This window comes from Rhopalosiphum padi, chromosome 3 (assembly GCF_020882245.1).
Source record: "Rhopalosiphum padi isolate XX-2018 chromosome 3, ASM2088224v1, whole genome shotgun sequence".
Taxonomy (NCBI): Eukaryota; Metazoa; Arthropoda; class Insecta; order Hemiptera; family Aphididae; genus Rhopalosiphum; species Rhopalosiphum padi.
The window spans coordinates 63,074,814-63,094,120 of NC_083599.1; the positions used below are offsets into that span (position 1 = coordinate 63,074,814).

Consider the following 19,307-nt stretch of genomic DNA (forward strand, 5'->3'; position numbering starts at 1 on the left):
ATTCATTGTAGTATAATATCACAGCTATTATAGCTGGGTAAATTGTTTTTTAAATAAATCTTAATTTCTCAGAAAACAGGAGCACTAATATATACAATGATTCATTATACTTCATATATTTACCAAATTAAAGTCGTAAGCTAATTTGATTGATAACTACATTTTTTAGACTTTTTTTTAATTTTTACAAACTGAAAAAAAATAATAACGAATAATCACTGCCTGTTAAAAATACATAAATATCCATGTATTTATTCTATAATGAGTATATATTCTTTACTCTAAGATATACAGTAAACTTTCAATTCAATTTAGTAAATCAATACAATTTGTATGACAGTTAATGACTAAATAAATTATTTTAGTTATGACTCAGTTCAATATAATGAATTGAAATAACTCAATGATTGTAAGTTATTACAGGGTTTGGATTTTATAGCATTTGCTCCTTATTTTATTGTACATAAATACAAATAGCAGAGTTGGCTATAAATTTGTTTTATGAACCCGGGTTTCCAAAAATGAAATTTTATTTTGCTATTTTTTGCATATTTGAAGTATTCTAGATTTTTAGTGCTATTTTTTGCTAATACACATCATTTAATGGTTTATTTTGTATTTTTCATAAATCTCATTTATATTGAATGAAAAATAGTATTCATTTATGTGAATACATAAGAAAAATTTCCACATTTTCGTTTCATATTAATAATTTATAAATAATATATGATACCGCATGTTATAATTGTATGCATTCAAACATAGATATATCAGTACAAATAAGTTTTTTGAAACTATAACAGAAGATGATCTTAGATTTTTTTATAAATGTATAATTTCATAAAATTATTTAATAAATATAATACAATTTTGATTTAAATTTGTTGCTATTTTTAATATTTTAAGGTTTTTTGATAATATAGCGCATATTTTAGTATTTTTGGTGGCTTGGTGCTATAAAATCCAAACTCTGGTTATTATCATAACTCATTCATTCATGTATTGCATGTTCCACTATTCCGGTATAATTATTTGATAAATTGTGAACTTATTATAGTCAATTTAGCAGATTTCATGTTATTTATACAAGGTTCTAGGTTGCATAGACAATCGCATAAACATTTAATTAATTAATACCGAGCTAATAGCCCCTTAATTTAAATTGGTTCATCAAATTTAAGTGAAAAAGAATTATTAATATTTCTACAAAAAAATTGTAGTTAGTTTTTGTTTCTACTATAAAAATGTTTGACAGGAAGGCATTAAACCCTCCTGTATACTTCCTGTATACAGACTTGAAGATAACACCAAAGCAATCTACACATTTTTCCAAATCAAACATTTAAGTATAAAATTGTAAACAACTATAATTATTTCCTTCTTGTTTTTCGAAAACCTTTTTTTCTTTCTATGTTTAATTTTAGTTTAATAACCCATGTTGTTGAAGCCTTTACTTTAAATAAACAAAAAAAAAAATCTATAAGTATACATAAAATGAAACAATTTTATGAGATTACAACTGCTATATCTAATGATTATGTATAGACTTTATAACCAAAATATTAATATTTTTTGTGAATCAACCATAAAACCGTCAATAACCATATTTACAAATTGGAAACAAGATTTGTAAAATATAAAAGTAATAATAAAAGTTTACTATCAATGACATATATATTAAATCTATGCAATAGATATATTTCATGAGTTAAATTAAATGAAAACATTTTAGTAAATAAAATTAAGCAAAAAATCAAAAAACCATGAAATTCTTAGAAGTTAGAAGAAGTGAATAAAAAAAAATATTCAAGGATGTTAATGATAATAATTTTTCATAGGCTTGTTCCACATTAGTGGATTATATGATATTAAAGGTATGCGGTGTTCCACAAAATATATGTTATTTTATTCTTCTTTTTCAATTATTTAATTTTAGTTTTTTTATGTTATTAGTTGGTCCCTTGGCTTTATTGAATAAATAAAAAGTTACTAACAAAAATGTATATACTTTTTTCATTTGCGAATTAATTTTTGGCAAAGTAGGTACTTAAAATTCCTCTTATCAACTATTCACCAAATAGATTCAATTTTCTATTAAAAACCGCTATCAAAGTTGAAACAATAAATATTATTACCACTTTTAATCGTGATAAATTTATAACTGACAAACAAATTATGTATACCATTATAAAATCGAAACATTCATTGAGACAATCAGGATCTTAATACAAATAAGAATTAATTTAAATATTTAACATTATTTTATATTTATATTTTTTCAATTAAATTGAATTAAAAATTATTCTAACATACATAAATATAACTATAAAAACTTTGAAAAGCTTAACATTAATCATAAACATACAAAAAAAAAAATACAAATTAACATTTTGTACACAATAATAAGCAAAAAAATAAAAATAAAAATACTAATAAATATGGAATCCAATACATATATGTATGCATAAAGCAATTTAATACCATATGTTTCATAATACCCAATTAAATGTTATAATAATTAATTTTAATGTAGTTTGCATTGAAAAATATCAATTATGTATGCCTTTACATTTTATAAGCCAGTGATTCAATTATTGTTATTGTTATAGTAAGCTTCCTTTGCTAACTCATGTTAAAGAATGCAATGGTTATAATATGTGAAAGTTCCTTCTTGATTTATTCAAGAAATGTACACATGTACTTTAAATTAGTTTATAACATAAAAAAATATATACTTTTTAATAAAAAAAAATATTCCATACTAACTAAAGAGTAAAGACATAATAAATACAAACTAAGAAATATCAACCTATGCAATTAACTAGACTTTTAAAATATCAAGAATCTGATTTAGGCTCTGAGTTAATGCACTTCTAAATGTATCTCCATCAGAATGTTCTTTGTAGTTAGTAATAATAGCACCTGAGTAGTCATCACGAATTGTGTATCTGAAATCAAAAAAATTGTTATATCTGAAATATTTTTTTTTTAAACTGATGACAGTGATAACTAGATTTCTATTGATCTTATTGTTATTCTTAACAAATTCACTAAGTGCTGTGGAGTACAAACAAAATGTAGTATTTCAACATTTGGTAGTTATAACTTTTTTTATGAATTTACTTAAATGTTTATTTTCAAAATCATAGCCTCTTAACTATTGTTAATTTTAGATAATTTTTGAAGTGCGAGATTTTCCAATATTTTTATTTAATTTAAACTAATTCATCAAGAAAAAAATATTATTTGTTGATATGCTTACCCAATGCCATAACCATCTTTTACAACAGGTCCAAATCCTCCTAACCATACATAATCTGATGTTAAACTAGAAGTAGATAGAATATTATGATTAATCAGATTATAAGCGGGATCAGTGAACAAGTCTGGAATCTTTAAATTGTTTTCTTTAGCTAATAATCGTAAAGCAAATAAATGACGATCAAACCCTTGTCCTGGTAACAAAAAGATATTTATATTAAACTATAATGTTTTTTTTTTTTAAATAATGTATTACCCATTGCAGCTTCCTTTACAAGTTTACTGTGTTCGACTGAACATTGTTTTATCATATTCACCAAGTCATTGTTAGAAGGTTTATTTTTACTAGAAACAGCATGGCAAAAATCCTAAAATATATATTTTAAAAGGATTTCATTCAGTAAACGTTCATTTTTAATTTTAATACAAATTTTACTAATTATACTTACAGCAGTTTTCATAGTACATGGTCTTACAGTTTCTGTTCGTCCTTGTTTGAATGCTGCTGTACTACATGATTCATAAGTACCAACATGCTTTTTATGTAATTTATAATGGCCCAGCTAAAATATATTTTAATTAATTTATATATTACATAGTTAAATACATAGTTGATTTTAAATAATTTTAGAAATTTTATTTTTTATATTATCTAAATTCAATTATAATGTAATTACTTGGAAACATAATTGCATCAAAGAATCTGCACTTATTCCAAATTTTTTACACATTTTTCTACCAACATCGAAAAACTCAAAGTAATTAATATCCAAAGATTCATATTTAGATTTGAATTCATTCTTGACTTTCATTATATCGCATTTAATTTTTTCGTCCAAATTGAATTCTAAAATATAAAATTTATCTGAGGTTATAAATTATTAACATAAAAAATAATGTAATAACATTTTTACCATTCTAATAAATAAATAAATATAATGGGAAAATATTAATCAACAACTTATTATTTCATGACAAAATTAAAGAAATATTTAAATTATCTCTGCAACGGATATAAAATATTGATTGTTTGTCATATAGTTATAACACATAAACAGACTTTGTGTTAAATTACCACCCATTCCCAAAACAACCGAATCTGAGCATGTAGAGAACAAAAAAAAAAGTAACAAATATATGTACACTCAAGATTATAAACATATACATATTATATTTTTAAACCTAACACCCAAAACTAAGCTTAAGCATTATTAAATACTGAAATATCAACAGCTCAATCACTTAATAAAAAATGTTAATTTATCATTTAATATTTAACTAGGACAGACATTTTCAAGAAAATAGATGATAATTTAATCCAAAAATAATCAACGTACCATGATGAAATCCATCCAAAAGTACTTTAAAAGCTTCCAAACAAGGTGATATCCTACTATTTAACTCTCATGATGTGTTCAGAACAACTTATATGGATACAAATAATCATGTTGTTCAAATTGGGAAACCCATTAATTGATGTCATTTCATACAGACTAATTTCACTATTATCAAGTAGATCTAAAGTCTAAGAGAAAAATACCTTTAACCATTTATAGAGGAACATCTAATTCGATTCTGTGATAAACTTTTAACCAATTCTAATTCCCAAAAATAAACAAAACTTATAAAATGTGTGATCGATAAATAAAATAAAATATTTGACTATAGATAAATTAATAAAAATATATTTTTTAAAAATAAAGTAGATAACATACTAAAAACAATATTAGAATGTCAAGTTTAATTCTTTAAATATAAAATTTAATGGATCAACCATGAGCCACAAAATCATATTTAATAGACAAACACCAGGTATTCTGGCTTTAAAAAACTCGTAATTGTCAGGTTTCAAAACCATGACACATTATTTCTAGACAAGAATAAATACATAATAAAAAAATACAGAAATATATGTCTGTAAAATAGATCTACTTTACATTCAACAATATTCATAATATGGATTAATTTAATAACGATATAATACGTAATATTGTATTTGTATGTCCAATCTATAATAATAGCTTATTGTGTCTACAACCTGATACCCGATTCTATTTTAAAAATTACTAAATTACACGTGTATTATAATTAAAATTACTAAGAAAATCAATTGCAGTGCATTATACAATAAAAACCAATGTAAATACACACCTATGGAGTGTATTCATGATGTTAGCAATTATTAATTTTATAAAAGTAGATACTTAATATACTATTTAGTATTTACCCAATCTTTTCACGTCTAATGCATCTGCTGATAATAATTCTTGATTTAAATTTTCTGGATGACATCTTGGTAAGTCAGTAGAATCCTTAGAAATATCTTGAAAATATCTCAACACAGCAACTCCATCGCCCCACGAATGCTCAAAATTTAATCCTGATGTTCCATCAGCACATACAATTAATGTAAATGACTTGTCAAACCACCTGTACATAAATATTCTCAATAGAAATATACACGTAAACTTTTGTATACATATAATTATTAAATTGTTTATTGTTGCAACCTGTTGACCCCATCAGAATGTAAATATTGCTTAACACAAGGTATTGGATCAGAACCCGGTGTTTCATCATCAAGAGCAATCATCATAAGACTATCGTCTATTATACGCAATGACTCTTCATTTCCTAACTTAATAAGATAATTTCTTAAATTTGCCCAATTATCACGTTCAGTGGTTGTTAAAACGCCAATCGGATGATTAGATGGGGCAATGTCATCGTTCAAAACATATTGTATTTTGGATAATAATAACTGAGGGCTTAGTATATTACCTGTAAGTACATATTATATAAAATATAGGTATTAGTTAATAATAATTAATTACAAATTAAATTAAATAAAGAATTTATGAAAAAGTACCTTGATTATCCAGAACATCAAATTTATAAAAATGCCCTCGCCTCATAACTACAATATGTTTACCAGATGTATTATTGTGTAAAATATCTTGATTAGCCATTGGAATTCGAGTATTATTAAATAAAGAACTATACTGAGACATATCTAAAGGATACGCCTGAAATTTGTTTAAAATAATTGTATTTAGTATTAAAAATAAATATGTGTTTAATATATTATTATACAGGTATCAACAATATATTGTTCACCATAAATATTTAATAAATAAAACACATAATATACATAATATTATGAATCTCAAGTAGTAAACTTCATTAATATACTATATTTAAATTCTTGTATTATTCTCTATATACAATTCTAGTAACAAAATTAAAACTAAAAACATTATTAAAAACATAATTCCAATAATTATTTATTAAAAACATTATTAAATCAATTGTGAAGTCTCAATAAAACTTCCAAAATTCTACTTGATTTTTTCACAAAGTTCACTTGAAACCTTATTTTTCTAATTTTTTAATTTTGAAACTTCAAATTATTTATAAAAGTTAACTCAAAAAGCCTAAATAAAAATAAAAGAAGGTAAGTAAACTTCATAGTTAATTAAAATTCAGTTTTAAACACACACTATTGATCATGTATGCATTTAAAAAAAAAAATCCTATATAGAACTCTTCAAAAACATTCAGTATTTAATCTTTACTATACTTACATTATACATATAAGCTCCATACCAACTGATTGATTCTGGAAGATATTTCATTAGTTTTCTAAATTGGATGGTATCGCTTTTCTTTGGACTAATATGAAAAATTTCTGGCTCTAGTATATTTGCTTTAAGTGATTTGTAAAATCTAAATTTTAAATGAAAACATACACATATTTATGAGTGTTTCAATGAATTGATGATAAGTTTATTTAAAACTAATAGGTAAAGTAAGTAAAGTACCGTAAGGTTGTTTATATTGTGTTATTTTTTTAATAAAAATAGTTAATAATTCAGTTTTATAAATTATATCTATGAACTTGTCTGTTACTGACAATTAATTATTATTTATAATTATATAATATTTAAAAATATTAATGATTTTCTAATACCTATCTAACGGTTATAAACCAATAAAAATTAAAGAAATAGAACACTAAATGGTACAGTTATAACTAAATATAAGTAAATATAAATGTATATAGCAAGTGTTCAGTATAAATAATACAATGATATAACGTTGAATGACTATTTTATATTTATTATCATAATTTATCTAAGCAAGTATAAGTAATATATCAATAAATTATATTAAAAATGATTAAATGATTAAATAATAAACATATTATTTACCTTTAATAAATTAAAAATTATTAACTTATACTTAAGTATTAGAAATGAAATTTAAAATAAATAATGTTCAAGAAAAAAATATAAAAAAAAAGAAAAATAATATTAAACATTTTTAAATATGAACTTTGCTAATGATGCATTATTTCTAGTTAACTATAAAGTCCATGATGACAGTTCAGAATTTAAGTTAGTTATATACATCATTACATTAAAATCCTACTTAATTAAGAAATTATAGAACACAAATAGTTAATATAAATAATTCTTTAAATTACATGTGGTGTTCCTCAAGTTACTGTTGTAGAACCTTTTTGGTTTATTATATGTATGTATAAAAGATTAGTTAAATTTTAGTTTTAATATCACATGTTTCAAGGCAAATATTATTTAAAGTGTACCATACTTTTTTTAATAGACATTTTAAGATAAAAAGCTCTATTTTAGTAGTATAAAACTATGTAGAATTCTTAAAATAAATGATTACAATCTCCATAGTATAAACGCATTAAAAGCAGCAGTTCTCTCTAGAGTTGTAAAAACAGCCAAAATATATTCATTTTGATAAAAAAAAAAAACTATTCGTTAGTTATCAATTAAAAAAAATTGACAATTTTACAAACCATTAAATTTACTATAGAAAAATTATTGTAGTAAATATTATTAGATTTCACATACCGAGTTAAGCAATAAACATATTAATTTTACAATGATATGTTTTATCTGTATACATAGAAAAAATTAACTTTAAGGATGGTTTCTGAAACTAAATTGAATCTAGTTGGTACTTTTGGGAGGTCAAAATTTAAACGCAATGATATTTTCATAATATTTAGATTGATTTTAAACTATTAGCTATTTATATTGTATTAATGTACAACTAATAGTAAAATAAAATATTAAAATATCAGTATAAATATATCATTAAATATATTTAGCAATATAATAGGCTGACAGACAGTCTTTGTTCAGTATTGCTTTTTGTATACAATCATTTTACATCATTGAATTCAAATTTAACACATACATTCGACTTACTTGATGGAAAACTTAACTAGACATCTACTGTACAGTAGAGCTTACTTTCCCCTTCTTTATTTAATAGATGGCATAAAATAAATTCACAAAAGTAAATTTAATAACTGTTTACACCACATGCAATTTATAAATGAGACGCATAATATTGAAATTAAATAAGAAATAATATATACCTAGTATATTATATTATTTTTGCTATCCATTACCATACAAAATAACCTTTTTTCAGTAAATATTGTGTGAAAATATAATTTATATAATATATGTTCATTATTAAGATTTCAATTTTAAAAAGCATTATATTGTAATTACTTATCTATTTTAAACATAATTTATATTATTTAATGCTCACCTTAGGGATGATATCAATAAATTAGTAGATTTTAGTAATTGGTGATTATATGCATTATCGCATTGTTTAAACACCAATAATGGATTATAATTGATTGGTAGTGGAGTTCTTTCCGTCAAATACATATTGAACCAATCCTTAGTAATATAACTGGTATTTTTATTTAAATCATTCTTTTTTTTTAACATATCTTGTAATAGTTGTCCATCATTTTGTTCAAAGTTTTCTACAACATCTTTAGTTTTCAAATAATCAGTTTTTGAAAGTAAAGGTTCTTGTGCTTTAAGGTATCGTTGACAAGTTAATTTTAATTCTGGAACTGGAAGTCTAGGTAAAGATCTTTGAAAATGCATTGTAGGTATAATACTGTTCTGAATATACTGATAATCATTAGATCGATGTCTGAAAAATTAAATATAAATAATTAAATTTATGCAATTACCTACATTTATTCTCAATTAAATAATTTAGTGTGATTAATTATCATAGAAACACCTATCACATTCTATAAGCATAACATAAAGGTTTAAATTGAGAATTATTTAAATACGGTTATGGATAAATTGTTATTTAAAATAAATTTATTACTATGATAGTAACAGTGGCTCTGAACTCAGACATTATTGTGAAGCAGAATTTAAAATGTTTGTCTATTTGACTTTAACTTCTAAGTTTCACGATATCAGGCATCAATTATAATATATATAACACCTTATTTAACTTTATTAAATCATAAACTCTTAGAACTCGCCTATACCAATCCACCCATGTGATTGCTTCACATGAAATATGAATTTAGTGTCACTGGATAGTTATATTTAAATATTATAAATAAGTTATTTATTTTTTAAGAATTAACAATGCAATAAATGTACCTCAACAGTTTATAAATTATTATGTATTAGAGCTTTTCATAGTTAATTTTATATTAGTAATTTAAATAGATTTTCAACATAATATTATTATAGAAATTTATAGAATTTACTAAATAAATTATGACAAATATAGTAGTTATATATTTACAATCTAAGTAAATAGTAGTATTTTTTAGAATTTAAATTTGTACTATTTACCTTATTTGTGTCAACATTTTAATTGCTGAATCTGTATTTTGTAATATTACCTATAAAAATAAAATAAATTATTATCAATTTAATACAAAGACAAAAATATGTAATTATTATTGTATTGCTTTTTAGAATAATATTTAGGTACCCTTAAAATAAACATGGTTAACATTATTATATTTGTCTTATATAAAACCATTGTGGCATTGTTACTGATCAGTAAAGCTCGACAATTATAGAAAATAAAACCTATAAAATATGCAAACCAAAATGTGTTAAGTATGTGAAAACATTTTTCAAAGTTTAAAAATGTATAACTTATAAATTATTAAGTATTAGTTAAATAATAATATATTAGGTATATACCTTTTTAATTACTTAGTGGCTGGTTGTACTAATAGTTAGAGAAAAATGTATTATTTATCTTTGTGTTGTATACCTTAGGTCTTATGCCATTACAAAAAATGGCATAAATGCATAATAACAGTTTTGTAATAATGGATAAATTAGCTTTATTAAGTACTTCGGTTGTTAAAAGAAAATTTTTCTAAGCATCTGAATAAATACAGCATTAAATCTAAAGTACTTTACAACAAAACTTTCAGAATTCAGTGTTAGGAATTATTTTTGCTTTTATATTATACTCAACAAATGTTTACACACATTTTTAGAAAAATAAGATAGGTATCTACAAAGAAAAAAAAATATAAAAATTAAAAAATAATATGGGTAATTATTGCATTTTTATAAATAAATTATCTTTATTAGAAATAACTCAAGTTTCAAGTTTTCAAACTCCTCTTATTTAAGTTTAAAAAAAGGATATCTAATTAGGTTAGCTAACTCTTACAAATTCTAAGTCCAATCAATCAAATTTTCATCATGCTCCACATTTTTCAATAAAAATGTTTTCTTTACATGATACATTTTTACTTAATTTAATGGTAAGTTAACAATTATATTATTTTAGGTAAAATTATAATTATAAATAAATGCACATCTAAAAGAGACGGGTGTAATTTATTAATTACAAATTCCAAATCTAAATAAAATATGCCACTCTTATATAGTTATTCATTTTCCTATTAGATTAGGTAAGTAATTACAAATGGATGGATAAATTTCCAAAAGATTTCCTAATTTTATTTTTAATTGACTACTTTTTAAGGTTTTTAAAAATATTTCAAATTATTTTTAAGCAAACTTATATCAACCATTTTATCAAATTTGTTTGATTGTGACAGTCTTTACACAGGTACATAACTTTATGGATAGCTATAAAAAATTAATTGATTTTTTGATTTGTAGTTAATTAATTGTATAAGCTATCAATCATAAACGTGATTCAGTACTACGGTCTTTAGTTCTATGTTAACATATTGTTTTAAAAACCATACAATATCTATTGTCCGATAACAAATTAACATTTTAAGTATGCAATAGCAATTTTTTCAAGCTATAATTTAACATACATAATTTGTCACTTCATTAAATCGAATTATCCATGGTCCGTAAACACGTACTTAAATATGTATATGTATTTAATAGCTTTCTGTTCTTTTTTCTAAGAATTAAATTATTGAATAAATACAAAGACACTCACTTTTTCAACTAAATGGGAGTTAACCCGCGGCTTGTACTTCGAAAGCATTCTGTTTAATTGTGTGTTACCTAAACGTAATAATATATTCACAGTCGAACACAAAGTCTGGAGTTAATTCAGTCAAGTATTGAGCGGTTGAGGAAGTTGAGATCTAGTAATACGTCTGCCATAAACATTATGACAGAATAGTATAGAATACTTGTTATATATATAATATACCAAGTTGAGTAATGAATAAATTATTAGATAATAATGACAGTCACTGCTGAATATTTGTATCGCATTTCGTTATCAATGAAAGAAAAAAATTGTTGACATGTTATTTTTTTCGAATTGATAACAATTGAATAGTTTGTGCCGTTTGTGGTGTTGATGATAAACTCGAATATTTACATGGAATTTATTATATAATTTGTTGAAAATACTATCGATTTGATGTCGCACAACAAAAATTAAGTAATTTAGCACCACTTGGTTTATTTTTCAACTTTGTTATCCTCTCTACAATGCGATTGCAATAATACACCTATTGGTGGTTATTCTGTGGTACTCACATAGTCACATTCACAAATTAATAAACCTATTAATCCGTGCTCATGTATAAAAGATAAATTTTATTTTTTAACGATATACGATGTAGGAAATTAACCTTTTATAGTTTTTTGTATTATATAATTATCAAATAATTGTATTGGATAGTTTGATAAAGAAATAATTTTAGAAAAAATATTCCTTTGATACTAGGAAGGTAACATTAAATTTATTTCATACTGTTAACATATATATAAATATATCTCTTTTTTGTTATACCTGACAAATTTGCATTGGTAATATTAATGGCTTTTTTTCAATTTTGTGCTGGATAGTGTTTTATTTTATGTTTTTTTGAGAAAGCAATAGATCAATTATTGTGTTGAAAAATAATTGTGATCTTTATTTATTTATTTTTTAACTACTTTTTATTAAACAAGAACTGAAGGTGGTATTAATAGTTTTAGTAGTTGACTTATTCAAAGTACCATTGACACTCAATTAACAAATGGACATTTTAAAATTATAATATTTTACATAGCTATAACTCAATTTGAAACGATAATATCAATAAAAGCATATGACATTGCCTAGATAATATTCTTACCTTTAAATTTGATGATGGGTAAATTTACTCTAATATTAAAGCTAATATCACAAAATGTGTTCTGCTGAACGCAAATTTGTTATGATGTACGTTAGCAAGACAGAGACAACACGTACAGGTATAACGTCTTCTTAAATTCTTCAGTAAATATATCTCAAGTTAATCAGAATTGAAAATTATAATTTTATATCATCAAAAATTTCTTTTAATTTCATTAAAATGTTTTTATTTGTATTAAAAATGTGGTTATCAATTTCAATAACAAAATTGTAAAATATATAGAAAATAGAACATCTATAGGATACAAATGCATTCTCTTGCATATTGCAAATAATTTTTTTAGCTACACATTATAATAATATAATCTTACTATCCAAGCAATCCAAGAAAATTCATAAATGACAAAAAATATTAAAAAAATATATTCTAAAAATAAGGAAAAGTTATTCAACTTACAGTATGCAAAAAGCTTTTTAAGCTATTTAAACATCTCCTTCTTTATAAATTATATTTTATTATATTTTATTAATATAACTTATTACAAAAACCATTTATTTAAATTCCAATTATTTTACAAGACAATTGGAAATTTCAATTTCATTTTGAATTTTACATTTTATACTCAGATGTAGAATTGGACCGACAAGTCATAATTTATAATTTTAATAGGTATAACAAATAAAGTATTAACAAAATATTTTATTACCATAATAAATATGAATATATTAATAAAATATACAAATCAGTAACAATAACAATAACGCTTGATTTTATCTATAAATACTAAATATCTAATGTAAATGATATAATTTAAGTCTCAATACAAATTATATATAATATTTAAATTGTGATTGTGTTTGTGACTAGAACAAAAAAAAAACATGTTATTTGTAAGATAATACTTTCAAAAATAAAAATAATTTTTACAAAATGTATTCTTAAATAATAGTTTTCAAAATTTCAAAATAATACTAGGTATAAAGGAGATTTCAAATAATACTTGATGGAAAAACAATTTAATTAGTTAAATATTTCTCAATATTCATAAATGAGATAAAATTACCTAAATTAAAGACTATTTTTAAATATAAATTAACTTATAAGTAGCACCGTTATATAAGGAAACAACTGTAGTGTGAGCAACATAATATGTTTATTGTTTATATACCCTTTTATTTGTTAGTCTTTTATATTTGTCTTTCTATTTATTAATTATTTGTCAAAAATTACATCGTATACTTAACTAAATTAGTAAATGTTTAACAATTATTAAGAATATGGTAAATTATAAAAGGATAGGTTTCTACTATATTAAGACATTATTTTGTTCAACATTAAAAATGTAAATTGTTGTTAACAATAAGTAAAATGCGTTAACTAAACTAATAATTAAAGAAAAAAAATCGAAAAATTATAGTGATTACAAACTTAAAACTTGTGGAAGTGAAAATAAAACAAAAAACAGTGCAATGTTGTCATAGATTATTATTTATGATGTATTTTTGATACATAATTAAGCTTTATTATAATGAGAAATGACAAGATGTTTTTGTAATGGAACATAGTATAGTTATTTTAAAATACTGCCTTGTATTTATTGATATTACTAGATTTTTGTTGATATTGCACTTTTGTACGTTTAGGTCTTTGAATAGGCACATCTTCGACCACAATAGTAGATTCTATTGGCAATGAGTCAATGGAAGAATCTGACACAGAATCTTCTATAATAATAGTTGTAGGCTTCTTTTTTTTTACTTTTCTTATGACAGCTGCTGGCTGTTGAGGTAAACAATCATCATCCAATTTAACCATTTGTTGAAGAATCATTGGCATACGTCCAACCTAAAGAAAAAAAAAAGAAAATATTAGTAAATTTATAGATGATTTGTTTATAATTTAATGGAATCATAGATTATATTTTAGTGCACAACTACAATTTTCATAATGCCAGAAAATTCTTTAAGTTGAATAGTTAATCCAAATAGAAAAAAAAACAAGATTATAAAAGCAAAAAAATAAGCTTCAAACAGTATTGTAAATTGAAAAATAGGCAAAATAAAATTGTCAAAAAGACATTTAAATTTTTTTTTGAAATCAAATTCTACTTTAGCTCTTAGTAAATTTCTTGTTTGTTAATACCTATTTAACCATTCATTCACACATGACAATATGACTAAATATAATAAAATTCTTAATTTTTTTAATTAGCTCTTTTTGTAAATTGTTATTAAAATTAGAATATAAAAAAAAATAGTAATAAACATTTTGTGCAAGATATTAGAAAAAATGTAAAATAAATTTATATATTTTTTGAAACATTAGAATAAATAAAAAAATATGCAACTTCTAAGTCTTTTTTGCTAATGGGCACGATATAACATAAAATATTTATACTATAAAGAGACCATTTTCTAATTAAATTAAATAAGCACACAAAATCACAGCTTATTGTATTTGACTAGTACTGATCTGTTTATCATAAAATAATATGATTGATTATGGAGTGAACTTAAAAAAGTTTAAATTAAATTTTCTATGATAATATTTATTTAAACAATATTCATCAATGATAATGTTTCATCAATAAAAGTTATTTTACAATTCAAATTTGTTCACTTATATTATATAATATTAAGTTTATCTAATTTATTTCGTCACTTTTGGATGTTTTTTAGATCTTCAATATCCTATCTTTAATAATGTATATTGCATACTTACTACTGTGTGCTGGGCTACAATTGCAGCTGTCATTTGAAAGGTTTGTTTAGCAGTTGAAGCTAGAGCATTGTAGGTACGTGATTTAACATTGATTAAAAATTCATCAATATCCTGTAAAACAATATATAACAGTTATATATATTTTATAATGATAATTATTATTTTTACCGTTTCCTTTTTCAATAAAGTTGGATGTACTAGTTGTTTGTATAAAATCGTTGAACCTTTTGTAAATGGACATGAAATCCACAATAGCACAAGTAATTTAATATCATAATAAAATGGAAACCTATAATTACATAATGTACGAATTATTTTTTTTTATTTTTTATCCAACAAGTGATAATATAAATATGTTACCAAAATTCAAGAAATATATCAGTTAAGCTTTCGATACAAATAAATGCTGCAAAAACTATCCAATACATCATCCACTTAACCTGTAAGCAAAAAATATGTAGTTTTTTACTATTTTAAGCAATTTTAAAATAAAATATTACCTACTAACATATAATAGAAATCTTTTTTTTTTAAGTAACTTAAGCCATTATTATAAATGCACTAAAATTATAATAATAAGATATTTATAATCTTTCAAAATAATTATACTGATTTAAATATGAACACATGTTCTGTTTGTGAATTAAATTATAATTATTTTGTGAAAATTTACAAGGTGGAATTATAAAGTATTTTATAGCCTCAGTCTGTAAATTTTTTATAATAAAAATTTGTGCATACTGATTTATTGAATAATGTGATATTAGGATATCTTAGTCAAATTAAGTTGCACAATGTTAATAAAATCATGAAATTTCAGTAGCTAATGATTATAAAGTACAATCACACATATTTTACAAGAACAAAATGCATTGCTTAATCTAAGAGGTGCTAAACATTTCCAAATATTTAACTATTCAAAACATACACAGTACTTATCATAAATACTTTAATAAATTAATAATTGATCATCAAATATATTAATTAATGATCAAATCTATTTTATATTACAGCACCTCCCTTTTATCTCTTTAATATTGCATTTAATCAAAATCTGATCTTTAGAATACACATAAACACCACATTTTTAAATACTTAATTAATTATAATTTTTATAATTTTTTTTTTTTATTATTATTATTATTTAATTATAATATTAGAAAATTGTTATTTATTTAAAGAATATTCTATGGCGATGAAAATATATTTTTTAAAAAACATTTTTACACTTTTACTGTGAATTGTTAATCAAATGATATTTATGTTTTCAAAATCTGACACATCTTAATCTAAATTTGTACATATTATTGTTTAATACATTTAATAAAAGTAACAGGCCTTAATAATGGTTTTACATATATAAAATAAATTCCAAAAAATACTCCCTATATTTTTTTTATATTAATATGATGGATTATTACCATTAATATTCAAAATTACAAAGTTAAATAATATACAAAAAATTAATTTGAATTTTGCTTCAAATATAAAAAAATGTATACAATTTACTTACTTATTTATCAATGATAAAAGATGGTATACACTTAAACAAAAGAAGTTTATAATTGAAAACATAATCCTTATTCCATCAGTAAGTATGCTTAGAATTTTTTAATACTTGAATAAAATAATTTATTAAAGAAAGAATGGAGTTGAGTAGTTTTACTAACATAAGGAGCACACAATATATTAAATACTAAATACATGAAACTTATTTAAATCATTAATTAATTATAATTTTTATGATATAACTAATTAAAATTAGTTTTTATTAATTTAAAAAAGATAAAAATAAAAAAAATATAGATTCAGGGCTTAAGCCTGTCTAAATAAATTTATCAAGTCCTACTCATAAGTTATGTGTTTATTAAACATTAACTTACATAATTTTTCACATTTTTGTTTTTCACTGTCTTGTATGATGCATATGCTGGATACATTACACCAAATAAAAGTCTATAAATAACAATGATAATATTCACACGATATATATTATTTATGTACACAAAAAAAAATATACTAATAAGTAATAATAACTAATTTGTAACAAAATTGACTTACGTTAATGCTTTGCACACAGCTCCTGGAATCATATTGTACAAATCGATTGAATAATTTAAAATGAAAATTTATACATGGATTATTAACTGTTTGCTGATTATTTGTTGACTATTTTAGAGAGGAACATGGTCTATTTCCTGTTTAAAATGGACCTGCCTAATTTTACGAGTTGTTCGAATTCATTTTTTTTATTTTTTTACATTTAAGCAGTTTATTGTTAATTTATTGTTGCTTAGGATCAAGAAATCAAATTGTGACACATTATTTTATGCTACTACCTATTACATAATAATTCCTTCATCCTATACGTTTCTATTACTATATAAGGCAACGGATTTCAAAACATAATGAACGATCACGGTCTACTAACAAATGTAATTTGTCTCGAAGAAAAAAAATATAATATTCTTATTGGCTATGATTAGCTATCACAGGCTGCTATTGTTTTGGTCATAGACCTTTAACTCTCAGAGTAAGGTCTTTAATGGTTTGGTGTTTTCTCGTTTGATAGTATTTTTTTCTTATCGTTGAATAATATCATATGATAGATAAAAATTAGTCTACCACCAATGTTGATAAGAACTGAGTAAAAACTAACAGAGTACCGACGTCAACTCAATTTTCTTTTCTGTTACGATTTAAAAAGTTAAAATTCTTTTCAAGTTCCAATGCCGGTTGTCTACCAATTTTTGGAAAATCTTTCTGGTTTTACTTACTACGTTTTTGAATTAATGGTGTATTGTAATTTGTAAATAAAATTAATAATAATTCACTATAATATTATAATAAAAATAGCTAACGCCTTTACTACTTTTTATATTTTTTAAAAATAATTACTTAATCAAAATATAATCCTAAACACTAACTTGCGATCTCTTACAATAATTACCACGGTGATAATTAACTGAATAATGCAACAAATCATTTTGTTCTGTATTTTTTGAAAAACTCAAATAGGTAATTTTAAGTTTATTTTTATTTAAGCAGTATATTTATTTGACTGACAAAGCTAGTTCATAACTTAAGTTTCAAATTTTTCAATCACAATTGCTCCTCAGATATTCAATATATTTATACCAATTACTATATTATGATTTAATACTAAGATTAATTGAACTGTAAATATTAATGACTGGTTACTAACATATCAATATAAGTGAATTATATTTACTTGATTAACATTGTATACTTAATTGTAAAATTATATTATTTTATTGCTTCTGTCACCTACTATATATATTGTAGATATTTTACAACAAAGGAATAAAGGACTGGCTTTAATGTAATTTTATCCTAAAAAAATACCCTGACCTGTAGAATCAATTAAGTTTCATTATTTTTATTAAATTAATAGGGAAATATTCTACAGGCTGCATTGAATTCATTTTTCAATATTGACCCAAACATTATAATATGTCTAATAATTCTAAGCTTTTGCAAAGTGTTTTATATCATTATTTAATACAAAATAAAATTCAAACTTCAATGCTAGTTATAGAACGTTTGAATGTCTTCTTCTTTAGATAAAAAAAAACCAGTTTTCAAAATCCATAAATTCTTCAAAACCTGAGAGTTTTTCTTGAGAAGTCATTTTTGTTAATATAATACACCGTATCAATGTCAAATGTGTATCGGGCAGTAAACTAATATAAAATAAAATATATAACATTTTGAAATTTAATAGAAATGCAGAAAATTTGAAAGATTGGCACCAGAAAATGTAATGGTATACTTAATTATAAATTTAATTTTGAATTATAAGAACTTGATCTAACATATTTGAATTATACTGCATTGTTTAAGTTCTAGTTATTTCTTGGTTTTATTTGCTCATTCTGCTTAATATACTAATATTGAT

At 22.7% G+C, this 19,307-nt stretch overlaps 2 protein-coding genes across 2 annotated transcripts; both read right to left on the reverse strand.

Annotated features, from left to right (window-relative positions):
• Nucleotides 1-2,242: 2,242 nt before the first annotated feature.
• Nucleotides 2,243-11,824, reverse strand: LOC132926842 (carnitine O-palmitoyltransferase 2, mitochondrial). Its single transcript, XM_060991250.1, has 12 exons — nucleotides 11,530-11,824; nucleotides 9,933-9,982; nucleotides 8,860-9,261; nucleotides 6,846-6,987; nucleotides 6,131-6,287; nucleotides 5,772-6,042; nucleotides 5,489-5,691; nucleotides 3,939-4,108; nucleotides 3,711-3,824; nucleotides 3,518-3,629; nucleotides 3,263-3,455; nucleotides 2,243-2,948 (listed from the first exon to the last, which is right to left on the reverse strand). Exons 1-12 carry the CDS (start codon nucleotides 11,575-11,577, stop codon nucleotides 2,822-2,824), a joined length of 1,989 nt encoding a protein of 662 aa, XP_060847233.1. The 5' UTR covers nucleotides 11,578-11,824; the 3' UTR covers nucleotides 2,243-2,821.
• A 1,522-nt stretch (nucleotides 11,825-13,346) lies between these two features.
• LOC132927478 (receptor expression-enhancing protein 1-like) lies at nucleotides 13,347-17,930 on the reverse strand. The gene is made up of 6 exons (XM_060992019.1): nucleotides 17,450-17,930; nucleotides 17,272-17,344; nucleotides 15,749-15,828; nucleotides 15,557-15,677; nucleotides 15,389-15,499; nucleotides 13,347-14,512 (listed from the first exon to the last, which is right to left on the reverse strand). Exons 1-6 carry the CDS (start codon nucleotides 17,479-17,481, stop codon nucleotides 14,243-14,245), a joined length of 687 nt encoding a protein of 228 aa, XP_060848002.1. The 5' UTR covers nucleotides 17,482-17,930; the 3' UTR covers nucleotides 13,347-14,242.
• Between the last annotated feature and the right edge of the window lie 1,377 nt (nucleotides 17,931-19,307).